The sequence below is a fragment of the Didymosphaeria variabile genome (genome assembly GCF_027946475.1).
Source record: "Didymosphaeria variabile strain IMI 356815 chromosome Unknown scaffold_2, whole genome shotgun sequence".
NCBI classification, from domain to species: Eukaryota; Fungi; Ascomycota; class Dothideomycetes; order Pleosporales; family Didymosphaeriaceae; genus Didymosphaeria; species Didymosphaeria variabile.
The window spans coordinates 2,019,165-2,039,287 of NW_026611621.1; the positions used below are offsets into that span (position 1 = coordinate 2,019,165).

At 52.8% G+C, this 20,123-nt stretch overlaps 6 protein-coding genes across 6 annotated transcripts; 3 read left to right on the forward strand and 3 right to left on the reverse strand.

The window, feature by feature from the left end:
- Positions 1–263: 263 nt before the first annotated feature.
- N0V89_002377 (uncharacterized protein) lies at positions 264–1,903 on the reverse strand (the record flags this gene model as incomplete). Its single annotated transcript, XM_056211187.1, has 2 exons — positions 264–1,509; positions 1,560–1,903. The coding sequence occupies 2 exons, from the start codon at positions 1,901–1,903 to the stop codon at positions 264–266; spliced, it is 1,590 nt and encodes a 529-aa protein (XP_056074660.1).
- Positions 1,904–3,345: 1,442 nt separating this feature from the next.
- N0V89_002378 (uncharacterized protein) lies at positions 3,346–4,662 on the forward strand (the record flags this gene model as incomplete). The annotated part of the gene is made up of 5 exons (XM_056211188.1): positions 3,346–3,555; positions 3,613–3,711; positions 3,758–3,979; positions 4,034–4,176; positions 4,230–4,662. 5 exons carry the CDS (start codon positions 3,346–3,348, stop codon positions 4,660–4,662), a joined length of 1,107 nt encoding a protein of 368 aa, XP_056074661.1.
- A 1,019-nt stretch (positions 4,663–5,681) lies between these two features.
- Positions 5,682–6,516, forward strand: N0V89_002379 (uncharacterized protein; the record flags this gene model as incomplete). Its single annotated transcript, XM_056211189.1, has 2 exons — positions 5,682–6,018; positions 6,152–6,516. 2 exons carry the CDS (start codon positions 5,682–5,684, stop codon positions 6,514–6,516), a joined length of 702 nt encoding a protein of 233 aa, XP_056074662.1.
- Positions 6,517–11,036: 4,520 nt separating this feature from the next.
- On the forward strand, positions 11,037–11,472 carry N0V89_002380 (uncharacterized protein; the record flags this gene model as incomplete). The annotated part of the gene is made up of 2 exons (XM_056211190.1): positions 11,037–11,371; positions 11,436–11,472. The coding sequence occupies 2 exons, from the start codon at positions 11,037–11,039 to the stop codon at positions 11,470–11,472; spliced, it is 372 nt and encodes a 123-aa protein (XP_056074663.1).
- Positions 11,473–14,441: 2,969 nt separating this feature from the next.
- Positions 14,442–17,102, reverse strand: N0V89_002381 (uncharacterized protein; the record flags this gene model as incomplete). The annotated part of the gene is made up of 3 exons (XM_056211191.1): positions 14,442–16,095; positions 16,147–16,991; positions 17,043–17,102. The coding sequence occupies 3 exons, from the start codon at positions 17,100–17,102 to the stop codon at positions 14,442–14,444; spliced, it is 2,559 nt and encodes an 852-aa protein (XP_056074664.1).
- Positions 17,103–19,510: 2,408 nt separating this feature from the next.
- On the reverse strand, positions 19,511–20,026 carry N0V89_002382 (uncharacterized protein; the record flags this gene model as incomplete). Its single annotated transcript, XM_056211192.1, has 1 exon — positions 19,511–20,026. The coding sequence occupies one exon, from the start codon at positions 20,024–20,026 to the stop codon at positions 19,511–19,513; it is 516 nt and encodes a 171-aa protein (XP_056074665.1).
- Positions 20,027–20,123: the final 97 nt, after the last annotated feature.

Consider the following 20,123-nt stretch of genomic DNA (forward strand, 5'->3'; position numbering starts at 1 on the left):
AAGTACGAAGAAACTCAAAGCATTATGGTAGAGAGGTGATGGAGCGCTGACATATCCACCCCGCGGAAAGCGCGAACCCCACAGGAGCCGGCGCGAACCGTGACAGTAGCGTCCCAACTTCTCAACGACCTCACGACGTTCACAACATCGGCAAAGGACCACCAGCTGCGGCGATATTGGAGGTAAACGCTCTGATTCAGTCTATTAAAATATGTACGACAGGGAAACGCTTTTAGTATATCGACCTACAGGCTAGCACCTGTCTACGCACTTTTGCGGACGTATTCGACAGGGCCGGAATATGTGTGGCGGCCGCGAATGAAGTAGTACACAGCGGCGAAGATGATGACGATACCGTATCCCAAGACGGCCCAGTTCATTGTTTCCACGGTCGGATTGGGCGAGGTAGGCCAGAAGGCGAAGATCCAAAGGACAATGAGGAAGATCAATGCAATAATGTTGACGGCCAGCCCAGCTTTGCCCAAATCGAACTTGGAGGGGAGAAGAGGCTCGCCACGGATGCGCTTGAGGGCCATGCAGGAGATGGAGATGATGTAAGTTGTGATCATGGATGCGGTACCGAGGGAGACGATCTGCATGTACGCCACGGTAGATCCGAGTTGGACGAGCGAGAGGATCGTGACGAACGCAACGGTCACGTAGACGGCGTTGATGGGAATCTCGAAGCGAGGCGACACCTGGCCGAGGACGGAGGAGAAAGGGAGGCCCTTGTCACGGGCGAAGGAGAAGAGCTGGCGCGAGTTGGTGGCCATTACGGCAACGCAGGCGAAGACACCGATAGTAAGCATCATGACGGTCAAGACGGTAGCGCCGGTTGTGGATCCAGTGGTGTTGAGGAAGACTTGCATGAAACCGACTCCGAGGGGTGTCGTAAGGATGGACATGGTGTCTGTCACACAAAAGCAGAAGGTGATAGCCATGATCCAACCGAACAGGCCGTTACCGAGCCAGGTCCACATCATAGCACGAGGAATGACCTCGGAAGCATTGCGGACTTCCTCAGACATGTGTGCACCGGACTCGACACCGACAAAGCAGCTGGCAGCGCCAACCAGACCAATGAAGGTCGACAGAGGCACGTTGTTCCATCCCATGTTATCGACGAAGAGCGTGAAGTTGTCGGAGGCGGAGCTGCGGTCAGCCATGACCCAGAGAGGGATGATGACGGCGAAAAATCCAGCAACGTGGAGTATAACGATAAGACCTTCGACTAGCGGCAGCTTCCTGGAGAAAAAAGTGTTGAAGAGGTAGCAGACCATGAGGATAGCCCACATGACCATCATGCCGTGCCATGTTTTCGGGATGTAGCTAGGATTGTGCATGATGATAAGACCGACGATCTGGTTGCTGGAAAGATATATGGTGATGGCGGCAGCGGATTGCCAGCCCAAGACTCCCAGCCATCCAACGATGTAACTGATGAACTTTTGGCAGCTGCGTGGTGCAAACTCGGAAACCCAGTGGTACTGTCCACCAGAGGTGGGAGCCCTGTTCCTATTCAGTTGCCGTTCTCGATGGAAGGTTTATCTCCGACTTACATGGATGCCATCTCGGCCAGGGAAGCAGTAACGAAGCCAAAACCAATGAAAATGATGAAGTAACCCCAAATAAGACCGGCGGTTCCACCATTACCTAGAGCGAACACAGAGGTAGCCAGGATGGCTTCCCAAGACGACAAAACAACCATAGTGAAGCCAAGGATGGTCACCTGTCTGAAGTTTCGTCGTGTCTCTTGTCGCTTGCCCATACGAGCCATGTCCTGCACATCGGCGCTGGTTCCATCTTTCTCAGAAACCAGATGGTTGGGCTCACCCCTCTCCGAAAGGGAGGGGTCGCTGTCGACGTTCGTCATGGGAGCTTTGTGTTCCTCCACACTTGCCATTGTTGCAGTGAGAAGGTAGAAGGAGGAGATTGAGCGTATCGAGAGAAGATGCCTGCTGCCAACGTCTCGCGAGGCACGAAGCACAGCTTTATAACGGAGGACGAGTCAAACGCGGATGTCCAGACGCCTGCCGACTTATGCGCTTCGGTGCAAGGGACGCATCCTCGTCAAGTGCCGGTACAGAAGGAGCTTCGCGGCCACTCCCATTGCGAGACCCAAAGTGCCGACATGGGGATTAGCGCGATGGGAGCATGTCGCTGTGGGTTTTGGGAGTGGGCCCGTCGAGACCAAATCCCTTCGCGTCCTGTTGCTGCAGGATCAGGGCGCCTCTAACCGAGGGGTGTGTTTATTGGCTGCTCCCGTATCTGAGACCTGCCGTACCCACAACATGTGCTCCTCCAGTTCGCAGTGTATTCATTTTGCGCAATCATCAGGCGAGCCGTTCGGTGCCACCGTGCAGAGTGGAGAAGATGTTATTTCGACTGTGCCGCAACCTACATTGCACGTATGCACAAGCGCGTCTATGTGTCTGCATTCGGGCCTGTCAATAGTGGAAAAAGTCTTCATCCATGGTCTTTCTAGCGCAAGCGGATGAATTCTCGTACCATTTCGAGGCAACTCCGACCCTTGTACTTGCGGCGCTCTCTCCCATGATTAACGCGGTCCCGGGGTCCATGATTGGCCAATCGTAAAGGCATCGTTACCATCAGCACGGTACGGGACCGCCTCGGAGCAGCCCTTGACGGCCGCAATATGGTGCCGTCATGGTACGACGGCGTGGACGGCTGAGGACTGCGTGCTTCACGGCTTGGGATTGCACGCCACGCTGTAGTCTCTTCACGGTGGAGTGCACCAACATGTCATCGCATCCATGAGCAACCAACCAGGCTGGAGGCCTCCCCCGTGCGCGGGTCCTTGAGACTTCCTTCGAAACCAGGTCATCTCGTCTGGAACGATGGAATCCAGAGCTACTGCGGGCGGCCGGGGCGCTGGGAGGTGCTAGAGGAACGAACATGCTGATAACAAACCCTCCTATATCAGGCATGTCAAATACGAAAGGAGCATCCATGCGGGCGACAAGATGCTCATTCGATATCAACCCTGCGAGAAGAAGGAGCCGTCCGTCTTCCCAAGCATCAGCCTGAAGCGTGTAGCGATAGCGGACGGAAGGTCACTCGTCTTGCCAACGCTTTATGCATCAGCAGATCCGGCGACGGGGAAGCGATTCGGCACGGTCCCGTCAGTTGTGCACAGGAACAGGACACATGCAGGTGGAGGATTCTAGGCTGAGACCGGCCGCTGCAGCGGGAAAGTATTGAAGTATTCATTAGCAGACTTAGCAGGCCAAGTCTCTACACAGAGGAACGAACGACTTGATATAAGGAGTCAGGGACAGACCTTCTTACCGTTGATCACTTCTGGAAGTGGTCGACTTTGTGAAAATGGACCCCCTAGCAGATGCAACCACGATCGATCCCATGGACACATCGGTAGGAAACCGGTTTGCGCCCTACGGCCCCGAGAACCACAGTGCGCCCTTGTGGATTACTTCACTTCTTGGGTTGATCTACGCGGTGGGCGTGTTGACGATTCGAGTGTTCATCAAGAGAAGAGTGTTTGGTTGGGATGACTCGTTGATTGTCGCGGGCACAGTGAGTAGCAGAAGCAGCGTTCTCAATGTAGACCTTGTCGCTAACCTCTCGGTGCAGTTGCTCGGACTCGCACAAGCCATCGTATTCTTCAAGGCGCTCAAGAGTGGTCTAGGTCAAATAGCAGAGAATGTTCCAAACCTCAGCACGACAGCAAGCGTGAGTCAGCCAGTCATGACCGAAGCTCTAAGCTAAAGCCCGCCAGTTGTCTTTCGCAGCGCAGATTTTGTTACTGATGGCGCTGTACCTTGCAAAATGCTCTGGCATCCTGCTACTACGACGTCTTTTTGTGCGAGACCACAAGAGCATTAGCCGGCTGTGCGACATTGCGCTGGGATTCACGGTTCTTTGCGGGGTTGCGACGGTGATGCTAAGCAGTGCCGGTTGCCCTTCCTCGGGCTCCTTCACAAGACACTGCAACAACCAGGTATGATGGACGTTCCCCAAAGCAACGAGACTTGATAGACTTAGTGTTTTGCAGAAGACGCGATGGAGTGCAATCACAGCGCTGGATGTTGTGACCGAAGTCATTCTGCTGGTGCTGCCAGCATTTCTAGTATGGCAGCTGCAGATGAAGGCGAGCTACAAACTGCGCGTCATTGCAGCGTTCTGCTTCAGGATCTTGTAGGTGATGGCGGCAGTCCCAGGTGGTTGGGACCAGGGCTGACTCGTTGCAGGGTGATCATCTTCTCGATGTTCCATCTGAGCGCGCGGATCAAGTACACAGACAAGGCACAGCCGTCCCCATTCGACGTGGTGTCGACGCTCATGTGGCACCAAACTTTACTTGCATGGTCCCTCATCTCGACGACGATACCGAACCTGAAGGCTTTCCTGCATTCGCTGTCTGCGAACTGGGGGGGAGCCGACTGGGGCTACACGGCCAAGGCGTACGGCAATGGAACCTTCGAAATGAAGAACATGGGCACCGAGTCGAGAAGCCGGGCAATGGCTTCAGGCGCAGGCACCGAGGCTGCCACCGACATGGACACCAAATTCGAAACACAGATTCAGACGGGCCAGGCCGGCGAGAGAAGCTCGCTCGGCAGTGGTGGAAGCCAGGATATGATCATTCGCAAGGAAACCGTATGGACCGTGGTGCGATCGTAAGGGCCACCAGAGGGGTTTCGCATCGACCAATCGCGGCACGCCTTGGACGGGCCGGCATCCTTCCCTCGGCCCCGCGACGCCATCTCTTCGGGGCAGGTCGACGGCTTGGCTCAGCTCAGCGTTGCGAGGAGCGTTGTCGCGTTCGGTGTCGAGTTGGTTCTTGAGCCTGCCATTGCACGTGGGTCCTTGAGCCTGCCATTGCACGTGGGCTCTTGAGCCTGCCATTGCACCTTCGTTCTTGAGCCTGCCATTCTACCTCGGTTTTTAAATTCCACCTTCGTTCTTAAGCCTACAATCCCACTTTTGTTCTTGAGCCTGCAATTCCCCTTTCGTTGTTGAACCTGCGATTCCACATTCGTTGACTTGGGGCTGCCTTTCGTCTCGCATCCTCGCGTCTCCTTCGCATGTGCACTCGGTTGCCTCTAATCAACCGACGCGCAGGGTACCTCAGTAGCCCCCAGTGCCCCCCACACCGTCGGGGCGGGCGGGACGTGCCATGCGCGCCGAGGCGACGCTTCGATTTGCTCCCTGCTACGCCGCATCGAATGTTAGTCTGCATCAAGGTCCCGCTTCAGAAATCCCTCGTCCCCGAGTCAGTCGTACATCTCCCGTCCCGATTCCGCCGTTGCTGGTCTTGGCACAAACTCAATCGCCCGTACGCGGTAGCGTCCGCGCCGGAGCTTTGCCCTGCGCAGAGTAGCGCATGTGTAGGATGCAGCCTCTCTTACGAACCGCGACCAGCTTTCCGTTATCGCCTGTCAGAGTTGCGCCAAAGACCTCGAGACAGCCTAGCGAACGCCACTCTTGACAGGGCTGCCAGTCTAGAATCGCCCAACGTTCCCTTTCCCGTGCGTCGTCGTCAAGCCGCCTTCGCCATCGTATTCGCTCCGTGAAGCTTCAGCAACAAGACTTCCCGCCATCTGCAGGCCATCACCACTGCCACGCTTCATACATCCACTGTTCGACGTATACTACCTGCCCAAAGCTAAGCCTCAGACGGCTCCTTGCCTCCAACCACCATGGCCTCAGACACATCGAAATCAGCCAACCCCCGTCCTAATTTGCAGCTTCGCACGGCCCAGCTGTCAGACCTACCGGCCATGGCTCGTGTATGGCACGCCGCCTTCTTCGACGACGACATCATAGGACATCTGATGCACCCAAACCGCAACGAGCATCCCGAGGACGTGTATTGGTTTCTACTTCGCGGCTTGCGTGAACGGTTCTGGGAGTGGCGACACCAATTCGTCCTTGTCACCGTACACGAACATGGGAAAGAAAGGATTGCGGGCGCTGCTGATTGGCGGAGGTTAGGCGAGGGTGGACAGAGGAGGGAGTTGGCCAAAGTGGACCCCCGTGAGTCCTGTTACGCTTTGTCACTCCGTTGCGCACCCAGACACTTTGACAGTGTCCATGCTCAACCCACCGGCCCACTGCCATCCACATACCGCCTGTCAGTGCTTTTCGACTGACCATCGCCCTCCATCAGGCAACCTGATCAGTCCGGCACTGAACCTCTACCACTCCCTTTCGCTGCGCCTTTTCCCAAATCGCGCTGCGGACCCTAAGAATGCCGAATGGCTCACGGCCGCTGTAGCAAACTCGGAAAAGTACTGGTCCGGCGACCGTGCCGAGTGCTGGGACCTGCATGTTTGCGGTGTGCATCCCGACTTCCAAGGCAGGGGTCTAGGCAAACTGCTGGTGCAGTGGGGTGTAGAGCAGGCCAAATCTGAGGGCGAAAATGTCGTGGCAAGTGTGCTATGCGGCGAAAAGAACCGTGGGTTCTACGGGAAGGGTGGTCTGACTGTACAGGTTGGTGCAAGTGAGAATGGTATTGCATTGTTTACTAAGTAATCAACGTCCAAGAGCGCACACATCTGTGCAAGCCTTTGTATCACGTCTCAGACTAGTGCACGTGGTCCCGTAAGACCTTGAGAGGGTTTTTGCGCGAGCGCTGATCTAAAAGCTGTGTTGATCAAAGCTGTGTTGATTTGGTAGCGAGATCAGACTTCAGAAGTACAGCCTCGACGAACCGTGCCCTTCAGAAGGTAATGTAAAGGCCAGAATCAGCTCTTAGGATCGACATGATTATTGTGTGATCGGACCCGCTCTTCATGCCATCGTTGCACCTTGAGGGCCGAACGCCCCCAATAGAGCCCCGCCCGTGCAGGTGGAATGGTTGGGATTACAGGGACGTTCCTGCGGGATCCATCAATGACAGGGACCTGAGCGAGATTGTGGAAGAAGAAGTTGATCGACCTCCTGCCTTGCGCATGCTGAATACGTGCCGCGCGTGGAAGGTCGCGGGTCGCTTTCGCATACGGCAATAATGTGTGCGTGCATAAGAGACGGTTCGGAAGAATCCCTACCGAACGCGCAAGATCTTTGGGTCTGTGGTTGCGTTTCCTGATTGGATGCTTCCACGATATCAACGATCGGAGTCGTTCCGAGATCGATCGCGTGCCGAAAGATAGATGAGACGTTTGACATGCCCCATCGTTCGGTGCGTTATGAACAGGTCTACCGGTCCGACAGAGATGAAACATGACACCTCAGCAGACAGTTGCCTGTAAGGCCTTGCTTGAGCTTGCTTTGCCCCAGGAAGGTCCCATCTATCCGGAGAAATACCCTATCGCTGATACATACACAGTCTTTGGACCACAAGCGGCAGGAAATGTACAAATGAGATTGGTCCAACCTCATAGCATCGACCGGCATCAAGCACCAATCCGAGCCGCGATTTTACCAAATTGAGTTTGAAGCCTACGTATATCCTAGCAGCACAAGATCAGTAAGGACAGTGATCTTGAACCGTACTTTCCTTGCTTGATGCTTGCTAACAGGCATATCTATGAAAGCCCTCTAAAACCCATACTAAAACCCATACTCTTCCCAGCGGCTCAGGACCTTGTCAAGAAGCTCCTTTGGATGATCTCCCTTGGACAAGGCTACCTGGCATAGCGTCTGCTTTTCGAACACAAATGCAAACAGACAGCATCGCACCACCTGGGTGTGAAACTGGCCAAACTTTTCGCCTTGAGACACGTAAGGAACGAGGCCAATGCTAGGGTGTTCATCGAAGAAGTATTCGCCATCACGGAGTTGGCAACGGCCAGAAATGGTCCAGATATTGGTAGAATCAATGTCGTCTCCCACCAAGTACACTGTTGGGATATGCAATCCAGGTTTTGAAGCCGAAGATAGTATGGCCAACCTGCGCGCTGAAAGTTTTTCATGTTTGTCTTGAGGGGCCTCGGTTTCTGCCTGTTGACTTGCACCACGAACCGGCGGCAGTGAGATTCGAATGAGCTCCAGACCATTTCGACAGCAATTCTTGTCGGTTTCATGCACTCCGCGCATGATAGCGGCAACTTTGAGGTCGGGTCCGACTTTCGTGGAGACGGAGATGAGGTCATACTGCTAGTGAAGTTCTTGGACGAAGCGGCGGAACTCTGCGCCGATGACTTGCGTCTTCGTGCAATTGGTTTGGAATATGTATTTCCATTGGAAAATAAGATTCGCACTTTAAGACAATCTGCGAAGGTCTTGGTTGCTTTATACTAAAGAGAAGTGGCAACTGACGTTTACATGTCTGTAGCCGTCAATAGACGGTCGACCCGACCCATAGTGTGAGCTCAATGCAAATAATCGGAGACATACCTCGGACCCCTCATCAGGTATGCCGCAACCTACAGCTTACGTGTGAGCGATCATATCACGTCTCCGATACAGCGCTGATCTACCTAGGTATCTCTGATGCACCACCCAATGTTACATAGGAAGTAGAACCTATCGAAGTCTAAATTACTCTATGTAATCTAGCTTTCTTCTCCCAAAACCAAAAGGGCTTTTACGTAATAACAAAAACAATTTCGCTCAGATACATCATCACAACATATTTCAGACTCATTATCAGTGCTTTGCAAAAGTTTCTCTCCCACCTCTCTAGGCTCTAAGTACCTTTTCGCAACATTTCAATCAGTCTGTGTACTATAGGAGACTAGTTAAAAGCTAAATTCTATTAAAAAAATAGATTTCTAAGCCTAATAAACGCTAGAATAAGGCATTAAATCATTAGAAAGTTAAAGGGCTAGCACTTCAACTACCCGTCCTCAGTAGACAGACCAGCTAAAATTTGCAAAGAGCTGTCTAGACCCGTGGGTGGTGTGGAAAAACAACATATGCAATCAACTTTACGACCGACCTTCATAGGTTTCTCCCCAAGCGGCGCCACTGAGAAGACGAAAACGCATCATCGTGGTATTGACTAGAGCCACAGGCTCAATACTCGGAATCAAAGCCCCCGTTGATCTCCAGCGCCTGATGTCGAGATCCAACTCATGAGCGAATGGGCGGGAATCACCCTGAACTACGAAAAGGACTTGACAACATCAAATTGAGGGGTCTCACCGACCACATCTACAGCAGTCACAACATGGCAGCACCCATTGCAAGTGGCTCATCTCGTGTCGGTGGAGTGGTGTTAGTACCTTGCAGCATGGTGACGCTCTCCGCGACAAGCACTAGCCACTACAATGATTCATTATCCCGGGCAGCCGACGTAGTTCTAAAGGAGCGGCATCGACTCGTCTTAACGATGAGAGATTGTCCATTGAGTGGTGATCAATTGCATAACATGTTGATCAAAACGGTGCCGTGATCTCTCCACCTGCACCTGCGTTCTACACGCATCCAGTGTCAACGGAGGATCTTTTGGGTCACACGGTGTGAGCTATATTGGGTCTGTTCGATAAGAGGACTTTTCCGGTGGGAAGGTTTCCAGGAAGACCAGGGATAGCCCCGCGATACATGTGGGATCAACGCTCGGAAATTGGGGTTCTCACGTTATATTCATCCGTACATTGACTACAGCTCTCAGACCTGCAGATACATGCTAAGGAATGTCTCGGTGTTACGGCATCGATCACCACTCTGGTATCACTCCTTTAGCAGAGAGCGTTGAAAAGTCTCACCAAATCTCGCCCGCATATTCTTTTCGGGGTCTTATGATACTATCATCTTCACGTTCGGCTTCGCCTTCTTGTGATGGTCTGACGGTGGCTTTCCCGTCTGAGGTCCGGACGCCTTCATCAGTGCCGAAGGCTTGATTGAAGGCTTCATCAATAGTAGAGCAATCGATCGTACCAGCTCAGGGACCACAGCATCATCTTGTCGACATGGGGCAACAGACCTTTTTGAAGTTCCGGTGTTTGGACATGGATACGCGCATCCTCTCATTCATCGAAGCGACAGTTGGGACGCCTTGCTCTTATGGGCCAACCACTCCAAAGACTAAGGATCTGTTACGCGCGTCAAATGGCGGTCTACAGTTACATCAAAATAACGTGAGATTGTGTACTGTCAAACATAAGTCAGGACCGCTAAAGGATCATGCAGTATTTGGCAGCTTTGGCCTAAGGCTTACCAATGTGCGACAAGTCATGCAGGGATGCTGGAATCCTCTATGCAAACACTGGAGCTTCAGAAAGGCCTGGTGCCTCATGTTAATAGATGATCTCGATTTTGGGAGACAAAATTCTACGTACTATTATGCTTGAGCCACCGTAGAATGTACTAACAGTGGGTTCACCGGCCCCGACCCCAGACGCAGTCTCCACTCTTCCAGAGTACTCCTCGACTGTCAAAGCCTCTTTCGAACTACTAAGTGAGCAAACCGTACCCTTCTCCACTTCCTACCTAAGCTAGGTGAGGGGCATTGACCAATGAGTGAAGGTGTATCGTCCATCAGGCCTGCTTTTACGTAATTTGTACTTTCTAGCCGGACGTTCTACAAGTGGCTCAGACCGAAGTGCTCAAGTCTACCATGTTGTAAGCCAATTCCTTTGTACGTGACTGATTGCCGAATATAGAGTTCCAAGGCTGGACTACGCTCTCGCTAAACGTGCCGAGCCGTTAGGCGTGCATAATCTTTCACTTACGCCCCCGAATTGGTTAGGCCGGCCTAGTACATGCCACACGTAGTCTACCCCATCAAGATATACATTTGCAGGCTCGGGCTTCGGTCATCGTATTCATTTGCTACCTAGGTATGACCCACTATACGTGTTTATTATGGAAACATTCGTGAATGTAGATCGTCATGCTCTGTCCCACAACAGCCCAACAACGTCGAGAAATCTGGCGGGCAAGGTCTCAGCTAAGCAGAAGATCCCTTCATTTACACGAGGAAGAAACGAACATAGACCGAAATCTTGGCGCACTGGAAGATTATAAGTATCGCTGTGAATGCTGTGTCAGTAGCAACATCATCAGCCATCATCACTTCGTCTTCGTATCTCGATATTCACTTCTACTCTGCCAAAGAAACAGATTGTCTCTTTAAGCACCTACAAACTCCACACGCAATCAACAACATGAAATTCACCTCCATCCTTATCTTTTCCGCTTCTCTGGCTTCCGTCTACTCCACTGCCATCCCCGACCCTGAAACACTCGAATGCGGCGAGCTTGGTCGCATGAACATCAAGCCCGGTGATCTCCCTGAGAACGTCCACCTCAACGATGTCCGCACTTGCCGCGATCACCCCGAAACCACCAGTGTGAACAAGAGGAAGCATGACGGAACTCCCAGCATTTTCAAGCGCGAATGCAACGACTCCGGAAAATCCAAGGGATGCTCGAAGAACGGATACTGCTGGAAGGAATGCGGTGGTGGCCACCAGTGGTGCTGGATTGCGCTTGCTGAGGGGTGGGGCCCGTGGAAGACATGCTCGAGCGATGCGCAGTGCTCGAGCAATGACCCGTGCGCAAAGGGTGACTGCAAAGACTGTGGGTGCTCTTGTTAAGTAATGTGGAAGCTAGGAGATGGTGAACCATCCTGATCTGTTGGCCCGTTATACTTCTGTAGTATGAATCTCACCTACTCTTCAGAGTCCCCGTCTTTACCGTAGTCAATCCCGATACTCGAATGAAGATCATATCTTTGAGGCACTGTGAGTAAGTGTCGTGATGAGAAGTGTACCACCGGGGCTAGGAATCTAGCAAGTTGAAAGCAGTAGATCCCAGAGCCATTTGCTCATGCTGGTGAAGTTGGCATCCAAAACATTCATGGATCTCTTAATGATGGTGTTGTCCCCCTAGTAGCAATCCGGAAACTTCGATGCAATCAGCGGTGCACATTCTGACTTCACTTACGATATGCGCGATGGATGCCTCATAGTTTTGCGATCCCGTGAGCTTTCACTCCATACCTATAGTATCTACTGCATGGATCCTGCCTTACGAAGACGTCATTCAATTGAAAACCAGTGCCCATTACATCTTCAATTTGAAGATACAAAAATCCTGCAGTAACATGCCTTTGTATAAGATGTCGTCACAGCGCTATAGGTAGCTTGAGGAACTACCTACCGAGTTTGCCTTATAGTATCTCTTTCTTATAATATTCCCAAGGAAGAGACACTGATAGATCACCCATATATAGACTCTGTAAATTCCAAGAAGTACATAGAGCTGTATCCACCCAAAATACCCAACTCTTCTTTCGTACCGTATCTTCCGCTTAGACTCTTAATACATACTTAATTAAGCATAATCTGACGACGATCGTAAAAGTGGCATTAATATAGAGTGCTAGCGGACAATAGTGGTACATAATTAGACTACTAGTAGGCTAGGTGGTTATCTCCAAGATCTCCGATATCAATTAACGGTTATCTCCCACAAGCTTTGTAACAAAGTCCAAAGTCGTTTACATCTCAACTTATGTCTCCTTCCTCTCCTTCCTCTCCTTCCTCTCCGATCCTTTTTTCTCTCTCTGATGTCAGGCCTCTCAGTCTAGTAACGGTACGAGAAAGAGCGATGTGAGAGCTGACAGGAGACAACAACGCTACCGGCAGCCCATCGGTTGCGAGCCCTGCAGGTGATCGAAGTTACTATGCAATCACGAACTTCCTTTGGCCTCGTGCCATCGTATATAACGTGCAGTGTCTTTGCTGTCGCACGGACATACCTTCAATCTCAATCTTCGGAGTTATCCAGTAGGTACTCGAGAGTTCTCCGAACGGGGAACTCTGTCATGGCTTGCTCTGATTTTCCTGGGCTATTCCATTGCTTCCAAGACAATGCATATGACGTTGCTGTGCTTACAAGCTTCTCGCCGCCGAAGACCTCTATGCGAGACGCTGAGGCCACATCGTACGAGTACCGTCTTATGGCTGTGGCCCGTATGTGCAAAGACAACTCTCTCGTTCACCACCGACTCGGTCACTCGAAGCTCTACTGCTCCTGAAATGGACGATCGCTCACAACGAAGGCGCAGAGCGATGCTAGCCACTATTAGGTATGGCACTCAACATCAGCATCACCCCACGATGTCACGCATACTATCCACAGACCTCGACTACGTCCAAATCGAGTACCGCCGGCGGTGGTGATTGGCCGACCTCCAAATGCTGCACACCTACCAAGCCACGCTCTACCACGACATCAACATGTCTCAACACAGCCGCTACAGTGCCTATCGACGTCAATGACAGCGCCATCTTGTCCCACACTATCCTATCGCCATCCCATTCAACTACAACGGCGCCTACGCAGATGTAAGACATGAAGTTCAAAATCGGCCTCTTCAAGCTCTCCGCCCCCATCTACGGCCACTTTTCTAAAGAGACTGGGGATCTAGATGAGACCCGTATAAAGGCACTAGATGCCGCCAACGGCACCAACGCGGCTGAGCAGAAACTCTGGGACGCGGCGTTCGTTCCCAACGGCGCGCCGAGTCTACTCGATACGGGTATTACGCGCACTGGTGCGTACTACAGCTCCGCGCTCACCAACTCTAGCTCGGACCTGACCGCCCAATTTTCCGGCAAGTGGACAATACCGCCCAACGTCTAGAATAGAATATACCACTTCCACCGCGACACTAATTGATATCCACAGACAGCTTCTCGAGACTCCGCGAATGCAGCATCACCGGTGGCTTGCGAGAAGGGTGTTAAGGGGACCTGTGCTGTCCACGGTTCAATCATGCTCGCATCATGTCTGTTGGAACATGTCTCTACCGAGGATCTCCTCCGTCCCCACCGCTTTTCAATGCCGCTGTGGCGAGGTTCGAGGGCTACAGGATCGTAGTCCGCTCTATGCAAAAGCTAATCACGTGCTTCGGCACTTGCAGTACGTTCTCTCTAAGCCATATTCGCTGTCATGGACAATATTCTGACGAGGACGTGTACAGGACGTTGCTTGCTTCAGAGAAGTCTTTTTCTATGCCGCGAAAACAGGACCTCGGGCAGGAACTCGATGACTGTCTAGACATAGAACAATGGCTGAACCCTGAGTCTACCTACCGGGTGAGTCATTCGATCACCGTCTTCGCTGTGTAAGCAACCTCATTGCCCTAGAATTTCTGTCGGAGCGGCGTCGTAGATCCAGACCTAAGGTAATGCTCTAGAGCATCCACTATCGCACATACAATAGGCTGCGTCATGAGTTGGAACGGTACCATAAAGGTCATGGACGGGGAAATTTCATAGCTATGTATGATATGAAAGCTACATTACCTTCACCGCCGAGCCGAACATTCCATCCAAGTTTAAGAGCGTATCGGTGACTCCGCCATACCTATGAGATGCAAGTGCTAGAGGTATGCCTATCCGCCTATGAACGCCAGCACTCTGCAAGAGAACCGCAACCGAGCAAACAATGTGAAAGAGAAAGCCGACTCGGAGCACCGTCGCGATGCTAAGACTACACAATCGTGGAGTCATCAGGCAAAGTGCGTCTTCATCGCATCTGTAACAACCATGGAATACCAATTAAGAAGCATTGGCCCCAAAAGGAGGCGGTGGGTTGCTTGGCAACCGAGATCCTGGTGGAATACTGTGTCCGGGAAGCGTGAATTTCGGTGGTTGCTGTTGAGTTGGAGGAGGTCTAGCCGGGAGGTTCGAAGGTGTACCATACTTTGCAATACTACTTTGACTCGACAACCCAGAATCTTGCACCTCGCCACCCCGCAATTGCGTTGCATTCTGAGACGAGAAGTTAGACTGGTTAGGTGGCGACGAGTTGACATTGTTCGACACAGAATGTATCATGCCGAATGTAGGACCGAATGTAGGACCGAATGTCGCACTGTTAGCGGTGGGCGGGCTGGGCCTAGGCATCTGATGCGCCATCTGTGGGGGGCCCATTTGGTAGTTGCCGTAACCATTCATCATTTGAGGGCCATTGTGTATGCCCATCTGATAAGGCATATTACGCCCGCCGGGTATGAAGGCTTGACTCTGAGGATTGAACTGTGGACGTTGGTAGCTGCCGGGGATCGGATGCTGATTCCGGTTGGGTTTCCCATTGAATGTAGGAGCTGGAAATTGTCCGTAAGGATAAGCGCCTGGAACCGCACCTTGCATTGGTGCAGTCATGGGTCGATTGTTCGGACCGTTCGAAGCATAGCCTTGAGATATTGGATACGAAGGCTGTTGGCTCATGGGCGACCAACCTTGACTCATCGCAGAGTTCGGAGGCTGCTGAGCGTAAGGGTCAGGGTAGCCAGCCATTGAAGCAGTCGCCATCTTAGGGGTCACTTGGCTGGGCATTCCGGCATTTTGGAACGACTGCATGCCTCGTTGGAAATCGCTGGACAAGTCTTGACCGTTTTGCATTTGGCCATAGTTTGGATACATCATGGGCCCGTTCGCTTGTGGGAATTGCTGACTAGACCAGTATTGACCCTGAGGATCCTGTGGCACGGCTGGGTATGGGCTGCCGTAGTTCGAAGGCGGAGACGCGTTGGGGCCCATGGGGGAATACTGAGCGTTGGTCATTGGCGTGGGATAGCCGCTATAGTACAGAGTACCGTCTCCAGTATAGCCAGGAACAGCATACTGGCCAGGGTAGTAGGCGTTGAAACGAGAGCGCGCTTCGAAGCCATCGTCATCATCTTGGTTGCGCTGCTTCTTATTCTTTTTCTTCCCGGAAGCAGAGCTTGATCTGGAAGCATCCTTCTCTTCAGGCTGTGCAATGACGTCTGAAGAATCAGCTTCTTCACTCTCCGCACTTCCAAAGATTCGCTGTCGAGCCTCTCGATACCTTGCTTCGCGCTCTTCTCGTGTCATTGATGACTTGTCTCTCTTACCGTCGGTCTTGTCGTTCCCTCCATCACTGCCATCTACCTCAGATGCAGCCTTGGACGGATTCTCAGAGTTGGCTCCTGTGTTAGTACCAGATCTTGTGTCGTCGCCGCGGCGCATTATTTTGCGAGCCGGAAGGTCGACAGGAGGAGTGTTCGTGCTCTTAGTAGCATCGACCATTTGCGAAAGTGGGGGCGGTATTCTGCAATAAGGTGTCCTTGTGATCCTCACGCCAGTCATAGTATTGTCGACCACATGACCGAGCAAGTAATAATCCGCAAGTCGGTGCGCAAGCATCCGATAGAAGGTGTTGCAGTTGGGAAGGCAGTACTCGCTCTCCCTAGAAACGATGAGTAATTGCACGCCACGGGAGCTGATCATGTCTACTTACCGAGAGTCTTTGATGAAGTCGATGAAGTCTTGTTCAATCTTCACGACGAATAGCCGGTCTCTGGGCGACTGCAACGCCTCGATCAATTTTTCGTCTGGTATAGCTGGAAGAGTTTGAGGGCCGGCGCCCTGGGGCATACCGGTAACGATAGGCTGAGAAAGTGAACGTCCAATGGCATTCGGGGGTTGATTTGGATCATAGAGCGTGTGCGAACCATTAGGAGTCGGAACTGGGAAGCGACCGGGTGGCACTCCTCGCTGGGGCTGCGGGCCCATGACCGCAATCTCATGCAACTGGGCGCGGAAAGCGCGAGCCTCGCTGTCAGACCCTACACGGGAGCCAGCAGCGTTGGATTCAGGCGGTGACGTCACGTCTTCCTCTTCAACAGCTCTGAGACTTGCACTGTCGTCGGGACGAAGCGACTCTTTTTCGTCCAGCGCGAAAGTGGTGCCTGACGCAACACTCTTCCCATCAAGGCTCGGAGGCTTTGCTGAGCCATCAGACGAAGACAGTTGCGTGTTACTGTCCTCGATGGTCGAAAACTTCACCAGAGCAATGGATGGGCGCAGCCTTGCTGCATCCTCCTCTTTGAGACTCGGCAAAACCACCGCCGATTCTCCACTCGCACCAGCCGACTCTCCAGCGCGCGAAGCTGTGTCACCAGCATTTCCGTTCGCTTCGCTCAACTCGATTTTTGTTTCAGCGCGAACGGCGGACGCTGCGCTGCCGACAGTCGGAGGCTTGATGACGTTCGCAGAGATCGCGGGTTGCGGGCTTGCAATGGAAGGCTTGACGCTAGGCGCCTGTTCTTTGGGCATTTGTGGCTTGTACGTTTGCGCAGCGACCTAAGAGAATTAGTTATACATTCCAGATCAAACAGTAGTCATGTTACTCACTTTTGCAAATGAGGGCCGAGCCGAGGTCTGTCCTTGAGAAATTGGCACGGCGGACGTCATTATTGAAAGGACTCCGGAAGGAATCTGCTCAAAGTTGAAGGCCAGAAGGCACCGGGGAAAAAGTTGTAAAGCCCCGCTGAAATTTACCCAAACCCAACGCCGGAAAGCCGCAAGGTGGTCGAGTCGACCAAAAGGAACGTGTTCGAAGTTTTTGTAAAAGGTCTCAGGAAATAGGCTGTTCAAGGAAAGTGACTGCAATGGCCAGAGAGTTGCACATCGTGGACAGTCGACATTCGATCCAGCGTAGGGTAGTCGGCAGGTATAGAAGCAGCAGGCAGCGCGCAGAGCCCGTGTCTGCGATGAAGAGCTCGGTGGCAGTTCGAGGCGTCGCAGCGGGGGTCGCAGGGCTGGCAGGGTGGGGTGAGGGCGTGTGGAGCCAGAGGAATGATAGAGCCTCGACGTTGTCCCAAATTGAACCGTGCGCTGTCCTTGGCGGCAGGCGCAATTCACGTGCTACGACTTTGCTCGCTTTCGCGCGACTAGCAACTACTCCAGCTTGCTGCTTGTGCTGGCACCAAGCGTCGCCTCGCCCGCCGACATAATCCTGAGATCTCCTTGGTAATGCCTTTCACCTTGCGTCGGTCCTAGGCCCTTTTCTTCCACCGTAAGAGCCGGACGAATACTTGCGCGAACTTTGCGCCGCACCGTACTACGCACCAGGCAGTCAGCTTGGAAGCTCATCGTCCAACGTTTCGCTCCAGATCTCCAATACAAATCGTTATATCTTCAACTAACTACGGTACCGCGCACCCGCGCCAGTATTTCCACCTGGCAAGCCATGTTCAGCCGCCGTGGTGGCTATGGAGGCCGCTCCAAAGCGACGCCAAACACTACCTGCCAGAAATGCCTGCAGAAAGGCCATTATTCATACGAGTGCACCGTTTCGGCGCAAGAACGCCCATACAAACCACGACCCTCGCGCACCCAGCAGCTTCTGAACCCATCGCTCAAGCCGAAGCTAACTGAAGACGTACCAAGTGACTTGCTACGCAAGAAGGGCTTAGCCGACAAGATACTGGCAGATAAAGAGGAGGAACGCCGCAAAACTTCAGGAAGACGCTCGCGATCGGCATCCTCCGTGTCTGATTCTGACTCCATATCTACGATCTCCACAGACCGGTCACGGTTGCGGTCGCGGTCACCTAGGCATATCAAGGATGGGAGCGCGTCGCTTCGTGGTGGAGAGTTATTAGGCAAAAGAGGTCGCAGGTCTATCTCATCCGAGTCGCACCACTCGTTAGACGGGGCGGAACGCAACACACGGCGGAGACTAAGTTCCATGAGCCCAGAAAACGAAAGAGGTCGGAGAAGGTCGCGATCGCGCTCAAGCCCCATGGACATGTCGTATGACGAGGGTTCACGACGGAAAGCCCCCTCGAAAATACTATTCGCGAAGTCACAGTTATACGAGGGGCAGAGGACGTCGAACTCGTAGCGGGAGCAGAAAGGCACACGGGAAGCAGTCAACTCCGGAGCCTTCACTGTCTCGGCCGCCGTCTCGGAGCCCAAACCGTTTGGACCGTATGGACACCTCCGGCGATCGTACTCCACCTCAGAACCGGCTTTCTCCACGAGGAGGCCCAATTCGTTCATTCAGATCTAGGTCAAGATCCCCGTACCGTCGACGAAGCCCAAGTCCATACTTAAAACGGCGCATGTCAAGGTCCCCAAGCCCTTACAAGAATCGCAATGGAGGCATGAACGGCGACAATGCGCATGGCGGTGGACGCTATCGATTTGATACCGATGTTCGGCACCCTGGGCCCATAAGAGCACCGGCATCACAGCCGGCACCACAGCCGGCACCATCAAGAGAGCGTAGTCTAAGTCCCTACAGCAAGCGGGTTGCTTTGACGAGGCAGATGCAGGGCGGACGCTGAATAGGTGTCATGCAAGAACTCGCCTATGCAGGACGCGAGTCCTTCTGACAGAGCCATTAGACGGGGGAGACTGAAGGGTGGCGTGCAGAGAAACCTTTCTCATCGTAGTATTATGATGTCTTTAAACAGTCATCATTGGCGCTTCGTGTAGATCAGATGGCTCGGAGCCAACAGCTTTTGGATTTAGACTCTCAGTCGGCTGTAGTAGCTAGATACCCTCGGTACTGCGATAATGGCCAAACATGGCATTACACTCGGTCCCGTCTCAGAATCTTTCCACTGTAACATCTTGCAGCATCTATTTTGTGCAGCTAATGCCGTCACGTCCATCTACTTTTATCAAAGTAGAGCCGGACACGTCGCTGTGCCTCTCGAATCATTGTCAACATGTGTCCCTCCGTCTGTCACCCTTCAACTCACATCCTCGTCCTCTTTCTCCCTCCTCCTGTCCGCCTCTTCTTCTTGCTCTTTAAGATGCATTGCCTCCACCAACTCCTCCCTTCCATCCCGACCTTCTCGCCCCCGCCCTCACTCCCATTGCCCCCTCTTTTGCGCTTCCACCCTCTTCCTTACCAATCTCGCAATCGCATTCTCAGTCTGCACCTCTAGCCCCCTTATCTTTTCACCTAGGTCCCTTTTCAAATCCCAGTTCGGCTTCTTCGGCTGCAGTTTGAACAGGTCAAGCCCTTTGTCTTCGGCAAGCTCTTTTTGCTGTGCGGTCTTGATGTCGAGCGCGAGCTGCTCGGCTTTGTATTCGAGGGTAGAAGTAGGGTCTGAGATGGGGAGGGCGTCGAAGCCGAGTTTTACGTTGCGCGTGGTGGGGTCGTAGTTGCGGCCGGAGAGGTAGGTGGATGATACTGAGAGCTCTTCGACAATTGCGAGATCTGTTGATGTGGGCTCCATTGATATTCTCGTGAGGGCTGCAGAGTCATCTTCGGTGGAGGCGTCGTCAGTGGGAGCTTGTTTGCGCTTGAGGGATTTGAGTTGCGCGAGGCGGGCTTTGCGGTCGTTGGCGGCGGCGGAGAGTTTCTCGTGTGAGGACATTTTGGGTCGCCTTGAGCTTTGAGGCACACGGGAAAGAGGTGTGCCCTAGATTGAAGAAAGCGCAAGGACCTTGTCGCAAGGTGTCGTGGTTGCGATC